Genomic DNA, 17,464 nt, shown 5'->3' on the forward strand with positions numbered 1-17,464 from the left:
CTGCTGGGGAGACACCAGCATGTTAGGTTTCCTTCCCCTTGCACTTGCAGCTGAACAGGGAAGCCCCCATTGCCTAGGCCTGGTCAATTTCATGCAAATTTCCTAAGCCCAGGAATAAAAGGGATTGTAGCCATTCATTTGCCACCCTGACATGCTAAATGTAACTACAGAGGGTCCCAGACAGGCTAAATGTAACTACAGAGGGCCCCATGCAACTATACATAGCCCTGGACAAAAAGCCTGGAGTCAGACAGAGAAAGGGAGAGAGCACACGGAGCTTTTCTCTCCAACTTGGGTTTTCTCTCTCTGCTGGAAGCTTTGGTGTTTTGATAAGTAAATCCTGTCTTACCACTGCTCTGTGGTTCGTGGATTCATTCTTCGAATCACAGGGACCAAGAACCCACTGAAGATGAAATTCCAGTATCGCCATGGCACTCTACCACAGACAGAGTCTCACCATGTTGCCCTCAGTAGAGTACTGTGGCATCACAGCTCACAGCAACCTCAAACTCTTGGGCTTAAGTGATTCTCTTGCCTCACCCTCCCAAGTAGCTGGGATTATAGGCATCTACCACAATGCCCAGCTATTTTTTTTGTTATAGTTGTCACTGTCGCTTAGTAGGCCTGGGCTGGGTTCAAACCTGGCAGCCCCGGTGTATGTGGCTGGCACCATAACCACTGAGCTACGGGTGCCGAGGTAGCGAGGATCTTTTGAGGCTAGTATTTAAGACTAGCCTGGGCAACATAAAACTCCATCTCTATATGAACGTTTTGAAAATTAGGGGTGTGGAGTTCACCTGTGTTTTCACGTACATGTGACTCTGAGGCAGCAGGGCCAATGAGGCAAAGGCATTCGAAGCTATAGTGAGCTATGACCACACCACTGCACTTTAGACTGAGGGACAGAATGAGACTCTTTCTCTAAAAGAAAAAAATGTACAACAAAAGAAAGTTTCACATAAGAGAACAAAAGTTGGTGGCTTTGGAGAGATTTGGGTTAGAGGTTTTAAGATAAAAGATTGGCAAAGGGAGATATGGAACCACTAGAAAGAACAAATTTGGGGATGTATCTTACTGAAACAGTCCTACTACCAAAAGAAGGAACGGTGCTGCCTTATCCAGCAGGGGGTGCTGTAGGCACGTTTCATCAAAATCAGGTCTACATGGTATTTTATTAAACAGGTAATAAACAGGTAATCTGTAAGAGGCATTTCCATGGAAGCAAAATAAAAACTTAGATAAATGCCTGGAGCAATCGCCAAACTAGTGTGTAAGTCTGGAGGGAAGTTGGCCATGATTTCTTTTTTTCTTTTTCTTTTAGTGCCGTGGCGTCGCAGGTCAGAGCAACCTCTTGGCTCTTGGGCTTAGGTGATTCTCTTGCCTCAGCCTGTGGAGTAGCTGGGACTACAGGTCCTGGCCACAACGCCCATCTATTTTTTTGTTGCAGTTTGGCCCGGGCCGGTGCCCTACTCACTGAGCCACAGGCATCGCCAAAGATTTCTTGATTTTAAAGCATATACAGTTGAATAAAAGTAAGCAGTGCCAATCAGACAGACTTGTCTTGATTGCCATTTGTATTAGGTATTCTAGAACTTTTGGTCCAAAAATAATTCGTGTGTGAATTCCACAGGAACAGCGTCTCACTCTTGCTCAGCTAGGATTACAGGCATGAACCCCCACGCCTAGCTGTCACTTTTCTTTTGAATCCCACAGCTCTTTCAGTTGATTCAGCAACAGCAAATAAGCACTCACCATTTTTGATACTTTCTGTGAGGGAAGCTTGTGCCAGGTGCTTCAGGTCTACCACCTTGGACCCTCTCCACAAATTGCTTGTTCCCCTTGACACAAAGTCACAATATGTGGCCCATCAAGGTTTCCTTCTTTTTTTTCTGTTTTGTTGTTGAGACAGAGTCTCACTTTGTCACCCTCCCTAGAGAGCTGTGGCATCAAGGCTCACAGCAACCTCAAACCCTTGGGCTTAAGCGGATTCTCTTGCTTCAGCCTCCCAAGTAGCTGGGACTACAGGTGCGTGCCACAACATCTGGCTATTTTTTTTTTTTTTTGTAGTTGTCAATGCTGTTTAAGCAGGCCCCAGCTGGTGTCGAACCTGCTGGCCCCAGTGTATATGGCTGGTGCACTAACCACTGATCAACCAGTGCCCAGGTAAGAGGCCAGGTCTTGCTCTTGCTCTGGCTCTTTAAACTCCTGAGCTCAAGCGATCCTCCCACCTCTGTCTCCCAGAGTGCTGGGATTAGAGCTGTGAGCCCCCGCGCTTGCTCTCACAATTTCAACAGTCATATCTTGAGATGACATGCGTATAGAATGTAGTGTGCTATTAAAATGAGAAAAATTCAGGTCTTTCCTAAACAAGTTGAAGGATTTCAAGAGAAAACACTCTTATTTTAAAAAGTCAAACTGTAGGGCAGCGCCTGTGGCTCAGTCGGTAGGACGCCGGCCCCATATACTGAGGGTGGCGGGTTCAAACCCGGCCCTGGCCAAACTGCAACCAAAAAATAGCCGGGCGTTGTGGCGGGCGCCTGTAGTCCCAGCTACTCGGGAGGCTGAGGCAAGAGAATCGCTTAAGCCCAGGAGTTGGAGGTTGCTGTGAGCTGTGTGAGGCCACGGCACTCTACCAAGGGCCATAAAGTGAGACTCTGTCTCTACAAAAAAAAAAAAAAAAAAAAAAGTCAAACTGTACTGTGTGATGTTTGAATAGTTAACATCTTTTATACCTGTGGGTTCCCTCTTCCTATTCTGCTCATCTGGTTAAGAGCAATGCCTGATGCTCCCTTCTTTGGCACCAGTTCCAGTTCTAAACTACATGTGGATGCCTCACCTCCACCCCAAACTAAAATTTTGTAACACCCTGCACATGACAGTTCCTCTCAAGCCATATCAGGACCTGCTGGTATAGGGGGGACTCATCTGCCTTCCTCAGAAAGCCTCACAGTGTGATACAAATTCTCACACCTGTTCAGTGTATAGCATCATTGTCAATGTCCCAACCAAAGGTTAGGTGCATCTGAACAAGCAAGGTCCAGGGGAGTGAAAAGTACAACCTGGGGACAGTGTTACCAGAGTGAATATAAGTGGTTCTTCATTTATCCAGGAAAAAAATTCCCATTTTCAGTGGTGATTCTTAAAATCCATGAGGGATAATATTTAAAAATTATGTCGCTGAGTAGTGTGAGAAAAAAGACAGTGTCATTTTTATCATTATTGCCCACATATTTTTCTTTCTTTCTTTTTTTTGAGACAGTCTCACTCAGACACCCTGGGTAGAGTGGTATGGAATCATACCTCACAGCAACCTCAAACTCCTTGAGCTCAAGCAATCCTCTTGCTTCAGCCTCCTGAGTAGTTGGGACTATAAGTAATTGTGCGCCTGTCACAATGACCAGCAATTTTTTTGAGACAGGGTCTTGCTCTTGCTCAGGCTGCTCTCCAAATCCTGTCTTCAAGCAATCCACCCACCTCGGCCTCCCAGACTGGTAGGATTAGACATGAGCCCCTGTGCTTGGACTCACATATTCTTTTTTTCAAGTAAGTTATCTATTACTATGTGTGCATTATTGCTTAAGGAAAAGGTAGGTGCATGCCATGGGTCCTCCTTGGCACATGAGGAAATGTAATGATACAGAGCATTTCATCCACAGTCATGTATGTTTAAGAGTGTAAGAGACTCTGCTACATTTACTGGACTCACATAAGTATCCTAGGGCAGAGTGTAGAAAGAATAACTTATCTACTAAGGACTACCTCTTAGTAATCCTACTCACCTAAGTGCATGTACCCAAAAGAATACCTTCTTTGATTTCACCAAAAAGAAATTGCTCTAGATGCTTAAACCATAAGGGGTTAATGGTTCATAATTATTGTCTATTATGAAGTATCCTCCTCAGGTGAAATAAAACAATGTTGGTAGAAACATTGTGACTCAGTTCCAGCTATGAAAAAATATTAATGTTTATTAGTTCAAACTGGGGAATTTTGATGTATCCAGAATAAAACAGTTGCAAATTACAATACCAAGAGGTAAATAAGAATCGTATCAATAACATGCTCTACTGGTAGTTTTGATGACACACTGCACTTGAATGTAAGTTTTCTCTCTTCACCTAAAAAAAAAGACTTTCTTATTCAATGTTTGATAAACAACACCTATTGCCATTCAATGAAGAAGGTGACCGCCAGTATCCTTGCATTATTTCTACAACTTTTATTAGTCCTTAAGAACCCACTACTGTCTTCCCATAAAATTCTCAGGGTCCAAAGCTTGTGAACTGTTCTGACACTGCAGTTGTACAATATTCACCGCTCACTGCCATCCTGTGTGTATCAGGCAACATTTAGCCTCAAAATAAAAAGAAATGATGACAGGTGGCGCCTGTGGCTCAGTCGGTAAGGCGCCGGCCCCATATACCGAGGGTGGTGGGTTCAAACCCAGCCCCAGCCAAAAACTGCAACCAAAAATAGCCGGGTGTTGTGGCGGGCGCCTGTAGTCCCAGCTACTCAGGAGGCTGAGGCAAGAGAATCGCTTAAGCCCAGGAGTTGGAGGTTGCTGTGAGCTGTGTGAGGCCACGGCACTCTACCGAGGGCCATAAAGTGAGACTCTGCCTCTACAAAAAAAAAAAAAAGAAAGAAAGAAACGATAACGACTAACATCTGTTATCCCAGCGTGCTGGGAGACCACGTTTGGAGTATAGCTAGAATCTAGTTTGAAACCAGCCTGGAGAACACAGTGAGACATTTCCTCTCAAAAACAAATTAAGAAAAATAAGGTGGGGGCGGTGCCTGTGGCTCAGAGGAGTAGTTGCCAGCCCCATCTGCTGGAGGTGGCGGGTTCAAACCCTGCCCCAGTCAAAAACTACAAAAAAAAAAAAAAAGAAAAGAAAGAAAGAAAAATAAGGTGTACCACTGCTTCTCACTATCTGGGAGGTAGAGAGGACAGGATGGCTGGAACCCGTGAATCATAGGATGCAGTGGGCTATGATTACACCACTGCACCTCACCATGAGTTAGTCTTTCAAAAAATAGAAAAAGGGGCAAGGAGCCCGTGGGTCAAGCGGCTAAGGCACCAGCCACATACACGTGAGCTGGCAGGTTCCAATCCAGCCCGGAGCCGCCAAACGACAATGATAGCTGCAACGAAAAATAGTTGGGCATTATGGCAGGCACCTGTAATCCCAGCTACCGGAGAGGAGGAGGCAGGAGAATCACTTGAGCCCAGGAGTTGAAGGTTGCTGTGAGCTGTGATGCCACGGCACTCTTGAGGGCGACAGCTTGAGGCTCTGTCTCAAAAAAATAAATAAAGTAAAAAAAAAAAAAAAAAAAAAAAAAAGGGGGTGGCGCCTGTGGCTCAGCGGGTAGGGCGCCGGTCCCACATGCCGGAGGTGGCGGGTTCAAACCCAGCCCTGGCCAAATTAAAAAAAAAAAAAAGGAATTAATCTCCAAAGGCAATGTCTCTTCCTTCCAGAAAATGGCACAGAAATGATTTATAGTGGTCAATTGAGACCTTTCATTGTACTGATTCTATCCAAGACAGCACAGTGAAATATTGGTTAAGGTAGGCATATGAAAAGATTTCAACGTTCAGGCTGAAAGTTATGAAAAGTAAAGTAGCTTTTGAAAGAAACTAAAATAATGAAATGTTGTATAAGCTAAATATATTTGACCATGTCCACATCATCTTCCGGGTTTGATATGGTATCAATTCATATGGTTGAATGTATTTTGGTTTATAGTTAGTTGCTCCATGTAACATCAGACATTAAATGCTGGAGAACCAGACATTTTTTTCTTTTGTAAACTCTCTGATGTTCCACAGTAACTGTCCTTCCGTATTAATTTCATGATAAACATCTCATTTTTGTGGTTTCACTGAAGATGTGCCTTCAGATGTGTAGTAAAAGTGAGTAGTCAGGCCTACATAAAGCCCCTGCCACATACATTGCATTAATTTGATTTCTCTGTAGGATGGACTCTGTGATGTTCATCAATGATGGCACTCATCACGAAGAATTTGCCACGCTTGATGAGGCTGCAAAGTCTGTCACACATCAATTCTCTGATGCTGTTCAAAGCATGAAATGTGACTGAAGACCATGTAACATAGGTTACATTTGTAAGGTTTCTCTCCAGTATGAATTCTGTGATGACTTTTAAGGTATAATTTAAACCGAAGAACTGGCCACACTCATAACATTTGTAAGGTTTCTCTCCTGTACGGATTGTGGGATGACAGTTAAAGTTTGATTTGTGATGAAAGACCTTGCTAAGGTTTCTCTACAGTGTGTGTTTTCTGATGACGTGTAAGGGATGGTTTGTGTCTGAAGGCCTTGTCACATTGATTACATTTGTAAGGTTTCTCTCCAGTGTGTTTATGCTGATGAAGTGTAAGTTGTATCTTCTGATGGTAGGCCCTGTCACATTGATTACATTTGTAAGGTTTCTCTCCAGTGTGTTTATACTGATGAAGTGTAAGAAATATCTTCTGATGGAAGGCCTTGTCACATTCATTACATTTGTAAGGTTTCTCTCCAGTATGTGTTTTCTGATGAACTCTAAGGGATGGCTTTTGTATGAAGGCCTTGCTACATTCATTACACTTATAAGGTTTTTCTCCAGTATGGATTTTCTCATGAAATGTAAGGTATATCTTCTGTCTGAATGCCTTGTCACATTCATTACATTGGTAAGGTTTCTCTCCTGTATGGACTGTGTGATGAGATACAAGGCCTGCTTTTTGAGAAAAGCCCTTGCCACATTCATTGCATTTGTAAGGTTTCTCCCCAGTGTGAACTGTATGATGTCGAATTAGGTGCTCCTTTCGTGTGAAGAGTTTCCCACAGTCATCACATTTGAAATGTTTCTCCCTAGTATGAATTACCTGATGTCGAACTAAGTGATAAATTTGCCTGAAGAGTTTTCCACACTCATCACACTTAAAAGATTTCTCCCCAGTATGAATTCTCTTATGTTCATTTAGGTGCCGCTTTACCCTGAAGATTTTGCCACAGTCATCGCATTTGTAAGGTCTCTCTCTAGTATGAATTACCTGATGTCGAACTAGGTGATGATTTTGCCAGAAGAGTTTTCCACACTCATCACACTTAAAAGAACTCTCCCCAGTATGAATTTTCTGATGTAGAAGTAGGTATTTCTTTAGCCTGAAGAGTCTGCCACAGTCATCGCATTTGTAAGGTTTCTCTCCAGTATGGATGCTCCCATGTTGTACAAGGACTGAATTGTGCCTAGAGGTCTTGCCACACTCTTCACGTTTCACAGGTTCCTTTTTGTTTTCTTTTTTTATTGTTGGGGATTTATTGAGGTTCAGAGGTTTCTTTCCAGTATGAATTTGCCCATGGTTAGGAGGGCTTGAAGACACACTAAAGGCTCCACCATGCTCATTATACCTGTAAGGTTCTTCCCTAATCTGTGTGTTCAGTTCTTGTGCAACTATTGCAGAATTTCCAAAACCGCTTTTATATTTATTCTGTATGTGGGTTTTGAGTTTAGAAGGAATGTTTTCCAGTGGAGAAAATGAGGTAATTTGGTTGACAGAGTTTGCAACCTCATGCCATATATCAATTTTCTCTCCATCTTGAATTGGCAGATAGGAATGAATGTATAATCCAAATTGATCTTTAGTAGCCTTGTATTTTGTATCTTTTCCCAATACACAGCTCCTCCCTTAAAAGAAAAAAAAAAAAAAGAGTAGAACTTGAGGCTAATGGATCTGGCATTTGTGGAGTCTGAAGGTAAGACTAGGCTCTGAGCTACCTACTTAAATATTGGAGGGTACATCCCAGGCCACGTGCAGTGGCTCATGGCTGTAATCCTAGCACTCTGGGAGACCACGGTGGGTGGATTGCCTAAGTTCACAGGTTGGAGACCAGCCTGATGACTCCTCATCTCTAAAGATAGCTCGGCAGTGTGCTGGGCACCTATAGTCCCAGCTACTTGGGAGGCTGAGTCAAGAGAATGGCTTCAGCCCAAGACTTTGAGGTTGCTGTGACCTATGTCGCCATGGCACTTTACAGAGGGCAAAAGCATGAGAATGTGTTTCAAAAGATAAATAAATAAATTAAATTAAAAAAAAAGGAACATCCCTATATGTTGTATGTCACATGGGCAATGCTAAGAGCACAAGGAGGTGAGATGATACACTGGAACAGTGGGAAATACACAGGGGCTCAGAGGATTATGGGTGAGTTGAAGAGAGAGCAGGAGTAGAGAAATACAATATATGCTGAAAGTTGCTGCAAAAACCACAGGTGAGCTTTGTAGGAAAAATAAGACATTTAAGGAAACCTGCTTACACATTAATAATACATGAAAATCTACAGAGAGTTCAAAGTAATCAACAAGAAAAGAGCAAACAGGGCGGCGCCTGTGGCTCAGTGAGTAGGGTGCCGGCCCCATATACCAAGGGTGGCGGGTTCAAACCCAGCCCCGGCCAAACTGCAACAAAAAAAATAGCCGGGCGTTGTGGTGGGCGCCTGTAGTCCCAGCTACTTGGGAGGCTGAGGCAAGAGAATCATGTAAGCCCAAGAGCTGGAGGTTGCTGTGAGCTGTGTGACGCCACGGCACTCTACCGAGGGCAGTAAAGTGAGACTCTGTCTCTGCAAAAAAAAAAAGAAAAGCGCAAACAATCTCATTCATTATTGGACATACAACATAAACTTCTCTCAAGAAGAGAGATGTGGGAGGTGCCTGTGTATATGGGGCGCCGGCCCCATATACAGATTGTGGCGGGTTCAAACCTGGCCCCAGCCAAACTGCAACAAAAAGAAATAGCTGGGCGTTGTGGTAGGCGTGTGTGGTCCCAACTACTCTAGCCCAGGAGTTGGAGGTTGCTGTGAGCTGTGATGCCACTGCACTCTACTGAGGGCGACAAAGTGAGACTCTGTCTCAAAAAAATAAAAAAGACAGATATGTGGCCAACAAACACATAAAAAAATGCTCTTTGTCCCTAATCAGCAGAGATATGTAAATCAAAACCCCCTTGATGTACCACCTAACCCCAGTGAGAATAGCCCACATCACAAAGTCCCAAAGCTACAGAGCCTGGTGTGGGTATGGAGGCAAGGGAACACTTTCACAACATTGGTGGGATTAGAATCTCATACAACCTTATGGAAAAGACGTAGGGAGAATCCTCAAAGAGGTCAAAGTAGATTTTCCCTTTCATCACACAACCCCATTACTAGACATCTACCCAGAAGAAAAGAAATCATTTGACCATGAGGACTTCTGCACTAGAATATTTATCACAGTTCATTTCACAATCACCAAGATGTAAAAACAACCAAAGTGCCCATCATCTCATGAATGGATAAATTACCTATGGGTATATATAGACCATGGAATGCTATTCAGCCTTAAGGAAGGATGGAGACTTTCCATCCTTTGCATTTACCTGGATGGATTTGGAGAACATTTGGCCTAAGTAAAGGATCACAGGAATGAAAAAGCAAGCGTCCCATGTACTCAATACTACTATGAAACCAGTGGATGAACACCTGAACGTACACACGAGAGAAAAACACAACTAAATTCAAGTGGAGGAGAAGTGGGGAGAGAGAAGAAGGGGAAAAGGACAATCCCCTCAACAAATAGTGCCAAGGAAATAAAATATCCACAAGAAAAAGGAAGGTGGACCCTTACTGTATATGACATCAAAACTTTAGTTCATGGGCTCAGACCTGGTGACTCACTCCTGTAATCCTAGCACTCAGGGAGGACGAGGTGGGTAGAATGCCTGAGCTCAGAGGTTCAAGATCAGCCTGAGTAAAAAAGACAAAGAAAACCATTTCCACTTTGCAGAGGGTATTGTTTTGTTGTTGTTTTCAGACAGAGTCTCATGATGTTGTCCTCGTAGAGTGCCCTGGCATAACAGCTGACAGCAACCTCAAACTCTTGGGCTTAAGCAATCTCTTGTCGCAGCCTCACATGTCGCTGGGACTATAGGCACCTGCCACAATGCCCAGCTTTTTTTTTTTGTTGCAGTTGTCATTCTTGTTTTAGCTGGGCCTTAGTTTGTGTGGCCGCCGTTCTACCCACTGAGTTATGGGTGCTGCTCACTTTCCAGAGGTTTTAAGAAAATTCCTGCTGGCTACAACTTGTGTAATAAACAAAGACATCTTCTAAAATATATAAATCACTAGACACACAGTGGTACGGCATCTCAACATATTCCAGACAGGACAATCCACAAAGGGAATAAAGACAAAGAAAAAAACACACAATAGTAAAACAGATGATGAAATATATAAAAACCAGGATTATGTATAAGTGAAAATGGACAAGATGAGAGTAGCACTGCCTGAAAGAAATGATATTAGGAACCACACCCATCATTCTAGTGAGCTATGCTCACCACGTGGACCTGGGGATCCAACACAGGAAGCTCCTGTCCCCTCACTTTTCTTTACACTGAGGAAAAATCTCAGAGGAGCCTGTTATACACAGCAGCAAACTTTGGATAAAGCATAAGTGAAAAGCGGCTCGGGAATCTTGTGAAATAAGAAGAAACATATACGTTGATCTCCTCCCCCGTTCCTCACATACACTCCTAACAGTTTGAAATGTCCAGGGGACAGGAATATGACATGTTCTAATGAGTCCACTTCTATGGTGTCCTGCATAAGGGCTGGTTACCAGAAAAATCAAAGTATGATTATAAGCCCAAAATTTTCAGCCCCAACCAACATCCTCAAGGAAAGGGAGAGGCCACTGGAGGTGAGTTAACATCAATGATGACACTTCCATAAGAAGGTGTAGACTGTGGGGTTAGGAGAAACTCTAAGTGCTGAACACATGGACGTGTGTGGAGGGTGGAGCACCCAGTGAAGCTTCAATGAGCCTTGCCCTGTGAGCCTCTTCATCTGGTTATTCATCTGTATCCTCTCAAATGTCCCTCATAATAAAACAGACACACAAAGTGTGTCACTGAGAGCAGTGAGCCAACCTCACGAATAATCAAACCTGGGCAGGGCTTCAAGGAACCTCCAACTTAACTGCTAGTTGTTCACAAGGAGAGGTGACAACCTACTACTTGTGAGTGGAGAATGATGAAGGGGGACTCAGTCGTTAGTCTGTGGGATCTGACCTTAACTCCAAAGAGACAGGGTCACAAATGAAGAATAGGAAATGCTTTGATGGCCCCCAAAACATCGGGTGTTTGTGGGGAGAAACCCAACACATTTTGCTGAACAGAACAGAGACATTTTGTGTTGAATGGCAGGTGAGAAGATGATGAACACTTTGGCTTGTTCTTATGTCCACCTGACCTGAAAAAACAGAGAGGGCTGGAGACAGCTCTGTGTTGTACCCTGGCACACATGCAAAGAAAGAATAGCCATTATTTTCCCACCTCCTGATTAGGTCTCCCAGTATAGAAAATGGAATGACACCTAAAGAGTTCAATGCCGCAGGTCTACGGTGGCCTCAGCTATGACTCCTATGGACAGAAACCTGAGCACCAGATGGAATCAAATAAGGACACACCACACGAGAAAGAGATCGTTGGACATGGCCTTCTACACAGACAGGGTTCCCACGTGTTCACAGAGGTGTTGTGATGCAATCAAATAATTTGCTTTGATCTCTGTTCCAGAGGCAACACCACTGCAGTGTCAAATAATCCAGTATTCCACATCCAAAGAACAGAGAGGTCAGTAGAGACAAAGAGCTCACAGGATTTAACCTTTTGCTCATCCACAGAACCCCCAACTGACAGCCTTTCCCACACATTGTTTAACAATGTAGCTTCCACTGTGCCCACCTGAGCTCTTACCTGAGTGCAAACCTCTGATCACTTCCTCCCAGTTTGAATTTTTTGGTGTTTTCACTTCAGTCTGCACAGTCCAGGGCTCTTTCCCTTCCTCCAACATGGAGAGAACAGTCAGGTCAGGAAGCAAGAGTCCTGCTTGTAAAAACAAGGAATCAAGAAGTGCTGCAGCTTTGCCAAAATCCAAGCCCTATGGTTAGGTAAGACAGAGGACATTATAAATGTATCAAGAAAAAAAATGTATTCATCCACATAGGGCTGCCTTTGGAATGTGTATGAAACTGTGCTATGCAAACATCAAGCTCTCTGTCAGGACGTACTGAATCAAAGGTCCTGGGTAGAAAATAGGGAACTAGACATTTTTCTAAAAAGTCTACGATTTAGAGCCACGATGTGCTCACCCAAGGAGACCAGGTTCCTGTAGTTCTCCAACATCACAGCCCTGTACAAAGCCCTCTGAGCAGGGTCCAGGTACTGCCACTCCTCCTGAGAGAACTCTATGGCCACATCCCTAAATGTCAAGCGCCCCTGAAATGAAAAACATGTTTCACCAAAGAGGGATGGAAAGAAATCCCCTCTTCACAGAAAACGAGAAAAGGAATGAAAAAATTGATGTGATTGTAATATGTATTTTGAAAGATCCACATTAATATACTTTTCAGCTTGCCATGTGCTGGACTCTAATTTTCTTTGAGCAGTTATGACATTCTCTAAATTAGTGTGGATCTCGCTGTTGTGGACATTACAAGAGAAACAAGTATGACATTAACAGGCTAATATCTGTTCCCTATAGAGGTATTAGATCTGTTTGACACACCAAACTAGAAAACTCAGTGTCCCCCAAACTAGAAAATAAGTGTTGTCTTGAGGATCACTGTGTCTACATGGCTCATAGAAAGATCAGAATCTAAAAAGTGGTACGATGGCAGAAACGGCTGTGACAGAAGCTACTGAACAGTTCCTATGTGATAAGGATGATTGTGAATAGCTGGACTACCTGCTATACTATCAACAATGCATAAGAGAAAGATCTCTTCCCACCTTACTGAGGAGAGAACCATGTCTCAGACATTGTATAAAACTTCCCTGGGGTCAGTGGACTACAACGAGTAGAGTAAACACTGACCCCAGGTGACTGGGTATTAATATGGACCTACTGGTTTAAACCCTTAAGAAGCAGACCAGCCTCAGAGGTAAACTGACAGAGAATTGCCTCATTTAGAAAAACAGAAACAAGTTCAAGGGTGAGAACATGCAACTGCATAAAGGTCATGACATGCACACACACACACCTATGCTGTTTATATGTGAGCAGTGTTACTGATGTCAGCTCATTAACACGATAGAGGAGGGGGTTACCCAGTGCCTGTCCACCTCCCTGCACTGTGCTGAGTGGCCTCCTGAGGGTGGAGGGCAGAAACTCCTACATGGAGCTGAGCCAGGACCAGCACTTCCAGGATGACAGTGGAGGCTACAAAAACCTACACAAGAAAACCTACACAAGAAAAACTGCATCAGGGCCCGGCGTGGTACCTCACGTATGTAATCCTAGCACTCTGGGAGGCCAAGGCAGGGGGATACCTTGAGCTCATGGGTTTGAGACCAGTCTGAGCAACAGGGAGAGTCATCTCTACTAAAAATAGAAGAACTGGCGGGGCATGGTGGCAGACACCTATAGTCCCACTGACTCAGGAGGCTGATGCAAGAGGACAACTTGAGCCCAGGGGGTTGAGGTTGGTGTGAGCTATGACATCACGCCACTCTACCCAGGGCAAAAGAGTGAGAGTATGTCTCACAAACACACACACACAAAATTAATGAAAAGAAAGACTGAACGTTGTTGGAAAAATTTCTTTGTACATAACTGAAAAAAATTTTATGAACTCTTCAGTTAAAGCAGTGACATAAAGAAAAGTATTATGGGGCGCCTGTAGTCCCAGCTACTCGGGAGGCTGAGGCAAGAGAATCGCTTAAGCCCAGGAGTTGGAGGTTGCTGTGAGCTGTGTGAGGCCACGGCACTCTACCAAGGGCCATAAAGTGAGACTCTGTCTCTACAAAAAAAAAAAAAAAAAAAGTATTATGGGTTTGAATAAAATGCAAAGACCAGCACCTGGACTCTGCTTTGTGGAATACTATTCAAGAGCATATGCGGAAAATTCCATGTGGTACATGAGTGGAACTGGTCTCTATGACAAGATCATCCCCACAGATTGGGGTGCAGGCTTTCAGGAGGGCAGGCAGTGGGGTTGTGGGCCATTTGGGGGCCAGGTATGAAAGAATTATCAGCAAGACTATGAGGCTGGTGGAGGGGGCTATGGAGAACTAGCAGAAACCAGTGAGAGCTCTGAAAACTCCTGTGGCCTATTGAATTTAGTAGAGAAAATTGCCCACAGTCGTCCAACTAGCTTATTTTTACCAAGATTTGGTCAGTATTTGCACTGAGCCTGAAACAAGGACAGAATCCCAAGAGATGCCTTCAATTCTACTCTTAGAGTCTTGGCTATACAGAGCCAGGTGCGGTGGCTCACGCCTATAATTCTAGCAGTTTTGGAGGCCGAGGCAGGTGGATGGCCTGAGCTCACATTTTGAGACCAGCCTGAGCTAGAGGGAGAACTCATTTCTAAAATTAGGCAGGCGTTGTGATGAGTGTCTGTAGTCCCAGCTACTCCGGAGGATGAGGCAAGAGAATGAGTTGAGCCCAAGAGTTTGAGGTTGCTGTGAGCTTTGACTCCATGGCACTCTACCAAAGGTGACACAGTGAGCCTCTGTCTCAAAAAAACAAAACACACATAGGTCCTCCTTAATAACACAACCCCATAAATATGTAAAATAACTGAAAGTCCATGGAAAACATTCAAGAGAAAATTTCAATGGTCAAAAAACATAAAATTTACGTACAATGTGATGTGCCTTTGATGACCCATGCCCACATTCACACACATCACTCGTACACACTCACACATGTACACACAGATACACTGAAATAACAGGACGTGTTCTCTTTGCAAAAACAGCCCTCTGCTGCTCACTGAGCCAGGGGGATTCAAGGATAATAAGTCCCATAGGAAGAGTTTCTCACCCCTTCTTCAGAACCTGTGCCCCTTTCAGTGAAGCCCACTCCCACACTGTAGCAGATCTGGGCTGGACTGAACTCTCCTCAGGGCACAGATGAAAACCCAGGAAGAACACAGCCCCCTCACCCCTCTGTGGATCTCAGGTTAATCTCAGTGCTCACAAATGCACGATGCTATGCCTTAGTTTTGAAGGCTGGATACAGAAATTGGCTAGAATCCCCTGATCCACAGAGGATATAATCCATGAACACAGGGGATCTGTGGATATGAATCATATGTAAGCGGCTATGTAAGTGCTATGTAAGTTGAAGGAATACTAAAATAATTGTGAAAAGAACAAGAAAACAGGAAGCTTGTCAAATGATATAAATATATTATGACATATATGATCTGCCAACATGTGATCTTAAACAGGGGATCAGTGGATACTACTGAGGATTATGTAGTATGTAAGTTGATGGAACAGAGACATAGTTTTTATTTTTTTATTTTATTTTATTGTTTTTAGACAGAGTTTCAACCTGTTGCCCTGAGTGGCATGGCATCACAGTGCCGTGGCATCACAGCTCACAGCAACCTCCAACTCTTGGGCTCAATTGTCCTCTTCCCTCGGTTTTCCTATTTTTAGTAGAGATGGGGTCTTGCTTTTGCTGGACTCAAACACATGAGCTCAAGTAATCCACCTGCCTCAGCCTCCCAGAGTGTTAGGATTACAGGCATGAGCCACCTCGCCAGGCCAGAGACATAATTTTTTTTTTTTGTAGAGACAGAGTCTCACTGTACCACCCCCGGGTAGGGTGCCGTGGCGTCACACGGCTCACAGCAACCTCTAACTCTTGGGCTTATGCGATTCTCCTGCCTTAGCCTCCCGAGCAGCTGGGACTACAGGCGCCCGCCACAACACCCGGCTATTTTTCTGTTGCAGTTTGGCCAGGGCTGGGTCCGAACCTGCCACCCTCGGCATATGGGGCCAGCACCCTACTCACTGAACCACAGGCGCCGCCCCAGAGACGTAATTTTTAAAACCAAGAAAAGAAACTGGCATGCTAGATGCCACTAACATATTACCACTTATGTTATCTGTAAACATATGACCTAAAAGCTGCGTGATAGAATATACACTGAAATAATCACTGAAGCATTTTTTCTAGCCATGCATGCGCCTCATGTCAGTAAACCCAAGAACGTAGAGGGGTTGACGTGGGAGGATTATTTGAAGCCATAAGTTCAAGTAAGCTTTGGCAACATTCAGTGAACCCCTTCTGTATACACAATAAAAAGCAGCCAGGTGCAGGGATGTGCACCTGCACTCTCAGCTACATGGATGGCTGGGAGGATGACTTGAGCAGAGGAATTGGAAGGTGCAGCGAGTGTGACTGGGCCACTGCACTCCTGTCTGGATAACAGAGATCCTGTCTGTGAGAGGAAAAAAAAAAGTCCCTACAGGAACAGCACAGCCTCTGTGGGGTAGAAACACTGAGAATGACTGACCAAATCTACTGAACCCAGACATTTATCATGACTCCATATTTTAAAACAGATGGTGGAATAAATCACTCTGTATCACTGATGTCTCTCTATCTGTCCATTCCCGGTCATGAACAATTGGGCATGAGAAACACAGTGATTCAGTCCTATAGTTCAAAATATAGTAGAAAATCAGGCAGAAAAGATGACCCTGAGGATGCCCTTTCCAGAATGTACCATGTTACCCATGACTACAGAGAGCTGGCAGTGCACCCAGATGTGGCCCCTGAACAGTCCCTCCTGCCCAACAGCACTGCTGCCAGAGGGCCACTCCCCTCTCTATCCTAGGGCTGGGGGTAAAGCCCTTCCCAGGACTGTGTCCAATGTAGCCCCTTCACTAGGTCATGTCACTGGGTCTTAGAGAGTTAGAATTAAAGTAGAGATAAGAAGAACTGAAGGAAGGCATGGGGGAGTGGGAACAAACATGTCACTCAGAAGGGCTCAGAGTCAGAGAAGATCAACAAGTCCAATGCCCAGTTCTGAGGAAGGAGAAAGACACAGAATAATCCACTGAGAGTATCACGGTACCTGAGCAACAGCCATGACAGATTCCTCTTCTTCCCTCTTCCCCCTGATCTGGGTTTCTTCCTCATCCAACATGAATGTTTAAAAGTCAATCCTGATTATAAAAAAACATGGTGTTCAACGGAGAATCAACATACTGCCTTTAGTGACAGGATCCCAAGGAGAGTCAAGACTTCCCACTTAAGAAGATGGTTCTCTCCCGTCCACAACATCAGGGGGATGCAGGGACAATACGCTCCTACAGGATGATGAATTAGTGATTATCTGACCCTTTCATCAGACTCACCCCTGTTCTGGTGACTTCTCTACTCTTGCTGTAGTACTGGGGAGCTGGGCTGCACTGAGCTCCCCTCCAGAGCACAGCCCCAAACCCTAGGCAGAGCACAGGCCCTTACTGCTCTGTGATCACAGGCTCAGCTCAGCCCTCAGCCGTGGAGGACACAGACCCTTTGTCTTTAGTGCTGGACATGGACTGGACACACCTGGTGACTGGAACCATTACTGAAGGTGGTTCCCCACTGGACTGTAAATGGCAAGGGGACAT

The 17,464-nt window shown here is 44.4% G+C and overlaps 1 protein-coding gene across 14 annotated transcripts in view; it reads right to left on the reverse strand.

The window, feature by feature from the left end:
• LOC128595744 (zinc finger protein OZF-like) overlaps nt 1-17,464 on the reverse strand; it is a 93,262-nt gene that overhangs the window by 39,541 nt on the left and 36,257 nt on the right. For 4 of the 14 annotated variants that reach the window (XR_008382976.1, XM_053604627.1, XM_053604626.1 and 1 more), the window contains exons 4-6: nt 16,924-17,014; nt 12,196-12,322; nt 11,801-11,929 (exon numbers count right to left, since the gene is read on the reverse strand). The exons of 1 other annotated variant lie outside the window; for it this stretch is intronic. Coding sequence is in view for 6 of the 13 variants with exons in the window: in XM_053604642.1 (XP_053460617.1) it covers nt 11,801-11,929; nt 12,196-12,322; nt 16,924-16,995 (328 nt within the window). In the remaining 7 variants the exon portion in view is untranslated. Of the gene's footprint in view, nt 1-3,950; nt 7,693-10,846; nt 11,295-11,800; nt 11,933-12,195; nt 12,323-16,923; nt 17,015-17,464 lie in introns of those variants that run through there. 9 more of the 14 variants (XM_053604639.1, XM_053604637.1, XM_053604638.1 and 6 more) reach the window with 7 other exon arrangements.

The sequence above is a fragment of the Nycticebus coucang genome, chromosome 10 (genome assembly GCF_027406575.1).
Source record: "Nycticebus coucang isolate mNycCou1 chromosome 10, mNycCou1.pri, whole genome shotgun sequence".
Classification (NCBI taxonomy): Eukaryota; Metazoa; Chordata; class Mammalia; order Primates; family Lorisidae; genus Nycticebus; species Nycticebus coucang.